General features: G+C 30.3%; 2 protein-coding genes across 4 annotated transcripts in view; one reads left to right on the top strand and one right to left on the bottom strand.

Moving 5' to 3' along the window:
* Positions 1-2,190: 2,190 nt before the first annotated feature.
* LOC101509086 (cyclin-A2-2-like) lies at positions 2,191-8,529 on the top strand. 3 transcript variants are annotated; one of them, XM_012716099.3, is made up of 13 exons: positions 2,191-2,339; positions 3,071-3,432; positions 4,149-4,431; positions 4,799-4,932; positions 5,325-5,417; positions 5,679-5,812; positions 6,742-6,817; positions 6,901-6,977; positions 7,071-7,104; positions 7,218-7,367; positions 7,500-7,634; positions 7,999-8,104; positions 8,188-8,529. In XM_012716099.3, exons 2-12 carry the CDS (start codon positions 3,130-3,132, stop codon positions 8,059-8,061), a joined length of 1,482 nt encoding a protein of 493 aa, XP_012571553.1. In that variant the 5' UTR covers positions 2,191-2,339; positions 3,071-3,129; the 3' UTR covers positions 8,062-8,104; positions 8,188-8,529. The 3 variants fall into 3 exon arrangements, with proteins under 3 accessions (XP_012571553.1, XP_004501283.1, XP_004501282.1); XM_004501226.4 differs by having other exon boundaries at positions 7,999-8,529; XM_004501225.3 differs by lacking the exon at positions 2,191-2,339 and adding an exon at positions 2,374-2,529 and having other exon boundaries at positions 7,999-8,529.
* An 881-nt stretch (positions 8,530-9,410) lies between these two features.
* Positions 9,411-10,854, bottom strand: part of LOC101508563 (serine/threonine protein phosphatase 2A 57 kDa regulatory subunit B' kappa isoform-like) — a 2,415-nt gene continuing 971 nt past the window's right edge. The window contains exons 2-3 of the mRNA XM_073369297.1: positions 10,361-10,854; positions 9,411-9,887 (exon numbers count right to left, since the gene is read on the bottom strand). The exon at positions 10,361-10,854 is cut by the window's right edge and continues 4 nt beyond it. Of these exons, the coding sequence (XP_073225398.1) occupies positions 9,549-9,887; positions 10,361-10,854 (833 nt within the window). The 3' untranslated portion in view covers positions 9,411-9,548. The remainder of the gene's footprint in view (positions 9,888-10,360) is intronic.

A 10,854-nucleotide genomic window follows, 5' to 3' on the forward strand; every position in this document is an offset into this window, starting at 1 on the left:
AAGGAGTTGTTAATAAAATAGAATTAAGTTGCTATTTTTGCAAAATAAAATAAAGATGTTAAAATAATATAGATTTAGGAGGAAGTTAATGTATTTTTTTTATTAGATATATTTTATTTAATTTTATTAATATAAATTTATTTTTTAAAATATTTTATTCCTTTTTTATTTATTAAATTAACAATTATTCTTTTACAAGCTTCTAATGCATAATAAAAAAAAAATTGTACATATTTTTTAATATGGAAGATAGTGATTAATTTTTGTATAAAATATATATATATATATATATATATATATATATATATAATCCACAAAATCAATCCATAGATATACGTTCAATTTCTTTCAACGTGAAAAGAGGAACAACAAGATCATAGCTCCGAAAACTTTCATATATATATATATATATATATATAAAATCCACAAAATCAATCTATAGATATACGTTCAATTTCTTTCAACGTGAAAAAAGGAACAACAAGATCATAGCTCCGAAAACTTTCATATAAATATTTAATACTAAATCACGTAATAAGGAAATTTAATTTAAAAGGTGACATAATATCACTGATATAATTGTCATTGAATAATTTTTATTAAAAGGTAAACAAAATTCCATTTAGATAGTAACAATTCAGTACATCAAATTTACATTTATTCTTAATTATGAATCTCCCAAAAATTAGATGTGCAATTTAAGTTAAACATCGTACCTGGATTTTTTCTTTTAGTAGTGCTTTCCTTTATCATCACCTTTTTAATAGTTTCCTTTATCAATTAATTGTGCCAATTAAGCTATCGTTGCAAAGGAAAAAATAAAATAAAAAATAACGACATGAAATGGAATGTCAAAACTCATTTGCAAGCACAACTCCAACCCTAGGTATGAATGGCGAGAAGAATCATCAGAAAATTAAAGTCAACACAAAAATTATATAAAATCATGTATTTTAAAATTATTTAGAAAATTAAATAATAATTCCCAACTACTTCTTTGACACTCAAGTCAAAATCTAAAATGTTATTTTTTCCTTTCATTTATATTGAAATTAGTAAATATGAAAATGGTAACTCTTATAAATTTAACAATTAATAAATTTAAATTTAAATAAATACCATATAAAATCATTTTGAACGCAATAATTCATGTTCTTTTTTTTATCAGTGATTTTTTATTCAAATAACGTTAATTGTTTATAAGGTCGTCTTAAATGGATATAGTAATTAATCTCTCAAATAAAACACATTTTTGATAAAAAGTAGAAATATGGTTAGCAAATTATTTAAGAAATAAAATAATAACTTTTTACTACTTTGTCACTCAAGTCAAATATAAAATGTTTTTTTTTTGTCATTAAGACTGTAGATAAGTAAATATATGAATGATAACTATTATGAGTTTAACAGTTAATTAAATTAAATTCAAATTTAAATTCAAATAATACCATACAATAATATTTTTAATGTAATTTTCGGTGTTTTTTCTTCTTTACATGTGGTTTTATATTTCAACAATGTTAATTGACTTATATGATCCTACATAAATATAGTCACTATTATAAAAAAATGCACCATAATATTTATTTAAAACCAAAATAATAATTAAATAATAATATTAATTTATATTTTATTCCAAAATTTCATTAACTAAATATTATTTTATTTGAAAGTATTAGTTAATTAATTAATTAATAGTATAACAAAAAATTTGTCTTATTTTAGTGTGGTAAGACATATTTGTTATAGAAATATTTGATACACGGAAGGAAGTATGGATTTAAATTCAAAATATAATTTTCTTTTCTATATGTATTTAATGTATTTAAATTTCTTTGTTAAAATTTTGAAATTGAAATTGGTGGCATGTGTGAGAAAAATAAAAATACAAAAAAATAATTTAGTTAACATATTTTATAAATATAAATAATTTTGACAGTAGTCCTACAAATCATTACAACAATTTAATTTTTGATACTAAAATAATAATTGTGATGAGAAGAATGATTCTTGAAAATGAAAATCATAAAAAAGAAGAATGATTATATTGGAAAAAAGAAAGAAATTGAATAGAGATATTAGTATATAAATTGATTACGTTTGGGTATTAAGTGGGACATTGGAAAGATAAAAATAAAAATAAAAAATAAAAGAAAAAGGAGAAAGAAAATAACGTTTTTTGTTTGTATTTGAAGTTTTGAACTGTGGCTCCGTCCCGCTCAGCCACGCTCCTCGCAACTCCTGCTGCTTATATCACTATCTCCCACTCACTCTCTCTTTCTCTATTTCTCTTTCTCTTTCTCTTTCTCATTCTTCTTTCTCTCTCTCGTTTTTCAAAGGTGATCTTATTCCCCTCACATCACACTTTCTTTTCTCTTTTTCAATTTCAATTTCAATTTCAACTACACTCGTTTATTCTATCCAATTTTCTACTGTTATAGATCTGAGATTGACCTGCATTACTTTCAATTTAGATTAACCTGCTCCTTTTTTTCATCCCTTCTTCACTGGAAACGGTGAAAATCAAACGTAGGGTTTTTTTTTTTAATAGATTTCTTTGCTCACAGTGAAATTAACATTTTTGTTGATTAGTCTCTTTGAGAATGAATTTCTAACGTGTTTTGATTGGAGTTGAAAATCGTGATTTATTTTTTATTGATTATGATTGCGTTTTCAGCAACCTCTTTTTTTGTTTACGTTTTTCATTTCATTTTATTTTCGGTAGCTGAAAAGTTTTTTTGACTTTTTTTTCAGTCATAAGAAAATCATGACATGAGAAAAGTAAATAAAATAAAATAAAATAAAAAGGATCAAGATTTGGGGTTTGAAAACAGTGGCTGAGATATATCTTGATTAAATAAAAATTAACAATCAAGAAGGCTTAAATTTTGGAATGAAACTTGAAATGAAGAAGAACCACAATGTTGAAACTTGAAATGAAATACAATGTTTTTTGTTTTGTTTTTTGGAATAGGAAACACAATGTTATTGTGACAGTATTATAGCAACATTGTTTTGTTGGTCTATTTGTGTTTATGTGACTTATGTTAATTTATTGTGTGAAAAACAGGTATCTTTGTATGATTTGAAATAGAATATTGGGTTGCTCTTGTTGAAGGCACACGCACAATGAGTAAAGTAAATAGTAAATTGTGTGCCAAACATGAAGAGCGTACTGTAAGAATTACTAGATCAAGGGCAAGAACTTTAGGAGGAGGGGTTCCTCCTCTTCCTCCTTCATACTCAAGACCCTCTTCTAAGAATGAAGCGAAAAATGTTCACAGAGCAACAAGTTCCAAAAGAGCTGTTTCTTCTTTGGAGAATCAAACTTGTGTGCTTGCTCCTCCGCGTAAGAGAAGGGCAGTGCTTACTGATGTTACTAACGTCACCACAAAATCGCGTGATACATGTGTTAAAGAATCAAAATTTCAGGTAAAAATGCTCACTTTGTCATCAAATGCATATATCAAATTGTAGATGGAGCAATCACAGAGACACCAGACACGACACTCACACTGACACATAGACAATGATAATTAATAAAAAAAAGTTGAAGTGATTATATGTAGTCACTTGTGTCGGTGTCATGTTGCATGCCAACAGCTGAACACCCTTTCGATCTATAAAGTGTTGGTGCTACCTAGGGAGTAAGGGAAGTGAAACTTTGTTTGTGAATTATTCTCTCACTTGGAAATTTGGAAAAACAATATATTTTATCCATTGTTATTTATTTGCTAACTACAAATGTTTGTTTATACAAAGATTCATATTGATCTATGTACAGTTATAAATTATCATTAGTGCCATACATGTCATAATGTGCCAATTGAACTCAGAAGGAAAAAATTTCTACAAGGCTATAAGACCTGCATTGTTATATGAGAAACTAAATGCTCATCTCTTAGGTGGTAGAGGCATGTGTGGAGAAGACATGCATAAATCTAGTAAGGAGAGTAGATTAGATGAAATATAGTAGAATAGTAAGAGGTAGATGGAACTATTGAGAATGATTCACCATAAATTTCAGTAGTCTGTTATTAGACTTTGCATGATTCACAATAGAACAATATGACACCATTATCCAGTGGATGACTTTTGTTGTTGTTGCTATTGTCATTGTTAATGCCTGTTGTCTGTCATTTTTGCAGGTCAAAGGAGTTTACCAGAAGAAAAACACAAAGATAACTTCAAATGTCTCCGTTGGAGTTTCTCTTTCATCAACACAAGAGGATGTTAAACCGAAGTTAGCTGAAGCATTGTCTACAATAAAGATGGAAGAGTTAAATGACACCATTGCTGCAGTAACTTTGGATAAAGAGCCAGCTGAACATTGTATGTCCAATAGCATAAGAGAACATGTTATGACAGACGCCACACTTTCAATGCAAGACTCTGCGAACTCTGTTGAGTTCCCAAGCTCTCCAAACAAAGGTTTTTCAATAATCTCAATAATGTCATAATAATAACAACTTTTTTTTGAAAGGTCTACTAGTATGCAACTGGTTTTAGATATATAATAGTATCATATTCCTCTACTTGCTCAAAATTATGTTTGTTGCCTATATTTTCTTTACAAGTGAACCGTATTTCTAATGATTTGTTGTTTTGATTGCAAAATACTATTATTGTTAGGCAATAAACTTTTAAGTTCATCGAATTACAATGTCATAAGATTGCCCTTTTGATGACATAAAAAAAGTTACAAGAAGTATTTCACTCATTAGCTAGAAATATAAAATACTTTGAAGTTTGGATTACTTAATTAATTACTGCCATTTGTCTTGATTGGATTGTGCAGATATAAATATGACATGTGATAAGCAAGAAGCCTCGGATTGCCTGACCATTGTGGACATTGATATAGAGATGAAGGATTCTCAAGTTTGGAGTGCTTATGCCCCTGATATATACGGCAAGGCTCGTGTTACCGAGGTTTGTGATATAGTAATGTGATTTTCCCCCTGATATACCATTTGTTGACGCTACTGGACCGATGACAATTTCAGTAGCTTTTATTGATCAACCTCATGCTGTACACCTCAACTGCATCTGCTTTCTCCTTCGTCATAATCTGACTGCATTATTATTATAACATTATAAAAAGGTTCTTTCAGTTTCAGAGTATAACTTTCACTATAAGCAAGAGTATTCCAGAATAGCCAAGAGCATGTTTAATTTAGACACATTTTATATTATTTCAGTGTCAGTTTTGCTGCATATAAGAGAACAAACCAAAGTAGCACTATTTTTGTGCTAAGAATAGAGTAGAACAATTAGGTTCATTAAAAAAATATTGATGATAAGTTTTGGTGAAATCTTTCCAGCTTGAAAGGAAACCATCAACCAACTACATGGATAAGTTGCAGCAAGATATTTCTCCAAACATGCGCGGAATTCTGGTAGATTGGCTTGTGGAGGTTAGTCCTGTCGCATTGGCATCATGTGCATTTCTATATTTGAGAACATCTTTAGCTTTTCACTTTTGTTGCCATTTTATTATCAATGAATTCTCATCTTTCGCCTTACAATCAAAACATAGTTGAATGATTACATACAATGTTATGGATATCTACAATTCCTTATCACGATCATGCTTTAGTTGCATTTGTAATAGAGAATCTCGAATTACTTTCCCAAGTTGTTGTGGCTTTCCTAAATGTTTCATATCCCATTTTTAGGTTTCTGAGGAATATAAGTTGGTTCCAGACACTCTTTACCTTACCGTGAACCTCATTGATCGGTTTCTCTCAACAAAATTGATTCAGAAACACAGGCTCCAGTTGCTCGGCGTTACTTGCATGTTCATTGCATCGTAAGTATCATACTTTCTAATGGTCCTTTTTAATATAAGTTCCCTTAGCCCAACGTTAGACTTCTTGATGCTTCTACTTCTTTTTGACATATGAATTGGGGATATTAAGATTTTGAAACCATAAAGCAGATAACGTCGATCAGCTTTTCATCCTCAGATTATTATGGTGATAATGGGCCCGTCTATTACAGCTTTTAATAAAAATAAATTTTATAGTAATATTTCTTTTTTTTACAACTTTTTTAAAAAAGAATTTTAAAAATAAAGTTTCAAAACGAAATTAATATAAATAATTTATTATAAAATATCATTTTAAGTATATCATTTGTATGTTACAATTTTTGTGGGATAAATAAATTTCAAAAAATATTAAAATGAAAAGTTATTTTGAGAAGCTTTTCATAAAAATTATTTTAGAGTAATACCTTTTAAAAAAAGAATATGAATTTTATGATGTAAGAATCTCTAATAATAAATATTTAAATTATTAAATGTCAAAATTATTATTTTTAATTGGTAACAAATGAATTAGAAATAACATCTATTATTTTTATGTAAATTTTCATAAAAATTATTTTTAGAAATATAAAGTAAAAATCACTTTTTTATAAATCTAAAACAAATGGATCCAATAATTAATTTTCAAAATACTACTTTTGTCTTTGACTTGTATTAGTTGATAATTTTACAGATTTCCCATTATTCAATTTTGGTAGAAACAAGCTAGTAATGTAATTTTCTTTGGACATTTATAAATTTGTAACAAGCTTATGATTTTGATTCACGAATCATTTGATAAGAATGCATTTGGTGAAGCTGACAAGTGATTGTCTGTTGTCTAAGATATAAGATATCATGTATCTTTTTTTTTTTTTTTTTTTTTTTTATCGTTGGGTCTAAGATGTGCTTCTTTTCTTCATGGTATATAGGAAGTACGAAGAGATCTGTGCTCCTCGAGTTGAGGAATTTTGCTTCATCACTGATAACACATACACAAAAGAAGAGGTAGAGTTTTTACTACATACATCTAAATCCTACGTGACAAATGATATATAAAACACGAACACCTAATCAGTGCTTTTGTACAGGTAGTGAGAATGGAGAGTGAAGTTCTAAACCTTCTACGTTTTCAGTTATGTGTTCCCACAACCAAAACATTTCTCAGGTATGTAATGTAATGTGTTTATTTATTCACATTTTGTTGGAAAATGCCACTGAAAACTTCATTTAACTTTGTTAATCTTTTATTGTCATTCAGGAGATTCATCCAAGCAGCACAATCTTCTTACAAGGTACTATAGACATAATTATTATCCATGATTCACAATTTAACTTACCTAAGGTGATTATATCACGATGACATGGAAATGTAAATTAATGTGTTAAACTTGATACTGTTATACAGGTTCCTCGAATTGAATTGGAATTCTTGGCAAATTATTTAGCAGAGCTCACTCTTGTTGAGTACAACTACTTACAATTTCTACCTTCCCTTGTGGCTGCTTCTGCTGTATTCCTTGCTAGATGGACCCTCGACGACTCCAAACATCCATGGGTATACATTGTTAACTACCAAATTACCTTTTTTTTTCGGAATAGATAAGATGGCAAAACCCACTTCCAATTTATCTTTGTTTAGATATATGTAAATAAGAATTTACTGAGTCACATGCATTTACATCCGCAGACTCCAACTCTGGAGCATTATACAAACTACAAAGCTTCAGAGCTAAAAATAGTTGTTCTTGCATTGGAAGATCTGCAACTTAATACCAAAGCTTGCTCCCTCAATGCTATTCGTGAGAAATATAAACAAGACAAGGTTAGAATATCAAACTCTTGTCCTCTTTTCAGTTGACTAAAATTTTAAATCCATTAGCCCCACAAAGAAAAATTGAGTGTTGCAACTCGAATGAGTGTGGTGCTATATTTGTAGGAGTAGCAGTAGCCAGTTAGCAACACCCTCTTTCGGGTTCTAACACTCTCAATTATTGAGTGAATTTATGGTATTGAGTGAACTCTTGTAATTATTGAGCGTTGTATAGTGTTGCGAGTACTTCTCCACATGTACTGTGCCATTTTGAGGAAACGTCTTTTGAATCTGATTAAAGTATGTCTGTCCTTTGCTTTACTGAAAAAAGGTATAGACATAATCACATGACATTGACTTGTGCTTCATGTGACAGTTCAATTGTGTGGCAAAACTGTCTCCAAAACCAGTGCAGTCATTGTTCCAAGCTCAAGTGTAAATTTTGCATCTCTAAAGACTCAAGCATGACTTCGGAATTCGCGGTACAGTGATGGTGGTGTTATCATCAATTATGATATATTTTACCCTTTGTGGTACTAATTCTCCCTTACTCTTTGTTACATAGTTGTGTAACATGTAAGATGGCATCAATTTTTGGTTCTTCCAACCAGATATCCCTTGTAACATGATGATACAACTCAAACAGTCAGTTGAAGTGTACTAAGATGAAGTAAACTACTTCATTTTGAGGTCGCCATTATGCAACAAAAGCCATGTAGCTGCTTTCAGAATTACATACAGTTTACTTTTAGTCTTTTACTACATTGAACTTGATCACTTCGGTGCAATGAATCGAAATGCAAGGTTCACAAGGATTTTTACTTGAGTGGTTATATTAATACTCTATTGTAATTTGTAATTGTTTGAAATTCTGATAGCGATGATGTGGAATCGATTAATTAACTCAGTGAATACTTGTACAAATTATCTATAACCTGGAAATGAGTTTATGGATATACCCGTTAAAATCGGGGGGATAAGTTTTGATATTTAGATAATAACTATTTACTTTAAATATTAAAATTTCAAAACAAGGCCTATATCTTAAATTTTTTTTTTTAATGATTATGTCTTATGTCTTCTCTTAAAAATTAATGGTTGTAAATGATATGCAATTATTATGAATTGGATTATATCACTGTATTATGTTCCAATTTAGTTACACTTTTTGTGTGTAATTATTTTGGAAAATGATATGTAATTATTTTTAATGATTACAATTTGAAGGGTATCAATCAGTTTGGAAAAAATTAATTAATACCTTTATCAGCGAAACCTTAATTACAAATCTTTAAAGGTTATTATCCTTTTTTTTTTGTCAACATTCAAGGTTATTATCCAAGCTATTTCACTTGTTTATAGGTCACGAAATGCAAAATCTATGAGGAGCAAAGGAGAATCATACGCAACAAAATTGGAAATAATCTTATACAAAATGTTTTGATTGAACCGCTGCATGGCCCTTCTCATACTTAACATGAAAAGGCACATTGCTATCATACAATCAGCGATCAAAAATAAATAAACCGTCAATTTAATCCTTAAAATATCACCCTCCCTCCGATTAGTGTCTGAAATGAATCATATGAAATTGGTCATTCTAATTTCTGAAGTACACGAAAATCAATCATTTTAATCTCTAACATCTTAATAGTAGGGATTAAGGCAACGAATTTACTAAATTAGAGAAAGAGTGATACTATAGGGACTGAAAATTGTAGGTTTATTCATCAAAAACATGTTACATGTTACAACATTTGGCTGCTAGAAGCATCAAAGAAAGGCCTATAGGACCCAAAAATGAAAAGCTACTCCCAGTAACAACCATTTAACCACATTTCTTATGGTTTTCCACCATACCAGGATGAAAGTGATAAAAATTGATTTGGGGTGTATCATATTCATCATAATACATCGTTTCGATTATCAAATCGGAGACACTAAAACGGCGGTATTTCCAACTACAGGCTGGAGACTCGCTGAATGTTCTAATTGTTTCCAGGCTTCCTTCCGTTTCTCGGCTTCCGAGTTTAGCATTGCTTCTTCCTCTTTAAACTGAGATTGACAAGAAAGGAACAGCTTCTCATCCATTTCCATGAACATCTTTCTAACATTGTGAGTTAAGTTCAGCACTGTTGGGTTCCAGTGGCTGTGAGCATTCCTCTCCAGAGCTGGAAATATGATAGGTAAGATCACTTGACGGTTGTGAGCGATCAAATTGACAATGCGATCATTGTTCCATAAGAAAAGGGCTCTTTCAGATACCTGAAACAATCCATGCTGAATTTTAAATAGGGTATCTTTTATTTGGGATCAATTAACAACCAAGTCAAACGAAATGATTCTTGGAAGATACACAATCAAAGTAAGATAGAAAAAATTTGTTCCAAACAAATGTTAATTGTTAGTATGTTATAATAGTAGCCAGAGTTTGAACTTTGGGCCTTCGTCTCAGCTGAATCACTTGAGTTACGCCTTGGAGTAATTGATTCAAAAAGACCAAAACAAAATTACTAGAAAACATGAAGGGCTCCAAACAAACCAGAAAGAATACAAACTACTTTGACACCCTAACGGTGACCTCTAACTTCTATAAGAATATGACTGTAAAAGCAAAAGGCAAGCACCAAATTGCAAGCTATAGTTATAGACCTTGGATTCCATTCCTATAAAAAAAAAAAGATAACATTGCAAAAGAACTATCCAAATAATGAGAATTTACCAAATGGGTTAACTACCTGAAAGTGTAAACTGCCAATGCAGCATCCAATCCGCCAAAACAATGGAACCATGACCCTTTGGAACTCTACCATGTTAATTGTTTCCAAAATTTCTTCCACTTCACCAATGAACATTACCTCTTTCTGACTATGTGTTATTGGCCAATATTTCAACAAACCCCTTATCACAATGCTTGCCAACTTAGGTTCCTTCTCTATAAACTGCGAGACACAGTAAGATAGTTGTTGGAAGTAAATCCCCATAGATCTAGGCTTATGCAAAGGGATCAAAACTCTCCACAAGAAGATTTTATGTTCCTCTTTCAATGGCAAAGCAAATCCACTTATTATGCTCCCAAAAACCTCCAACAACTCAGCAATCCCATTGTGTTTTTCAGTCTCAAACACAAACTTATAAAACACATTGTTAATCGATTTCCGAATATAAGGTCTATGAACCATGAATTTCCCATAAACCCTGTGAAGAATTGTCTTCAGACAATCTCTTTCCC

Source organism: Cicer arietinum, chromosome 5 (assembly GCF_000331145.2).
Source record: "Cicer arietinum cultivar CDC Frontier isolate Library 1 chromosome 5, Cicar.CDCFrontier_v2.0, whole genome shotgun sequence".
NCBI classification, from domain to species: domain Eukaryota; kingdom Viridiplantae; phylum Streptophyta; class Magnoliopsida; order Fabales; family Fabaceae; genus Cicer; species Cicer arietinum.

Coding starts and splice junctions, on each gene's coding strand:
- LOC101509086 (XM_004501226.4), top strand. CDS start 3,130: ATGAGTAAAGTAAATAGTAAATTGTGTGCCAAACATGAAGAGCGTACT. Junction 3,433..4,148: donor TTAAAGAATCAAAATTTCAG/GTAAAAATGCTC, acceptor TCATTTTTGCAG/GTCAAAGGAGTTTACCAGAA. Junction 6,978..7,070: donor ACAACCAAAACATTTCTCAG/GTATGTAATGTA, acceptor ATTGTCATTCAG/GAGATTCATCCAAGCAGCAC.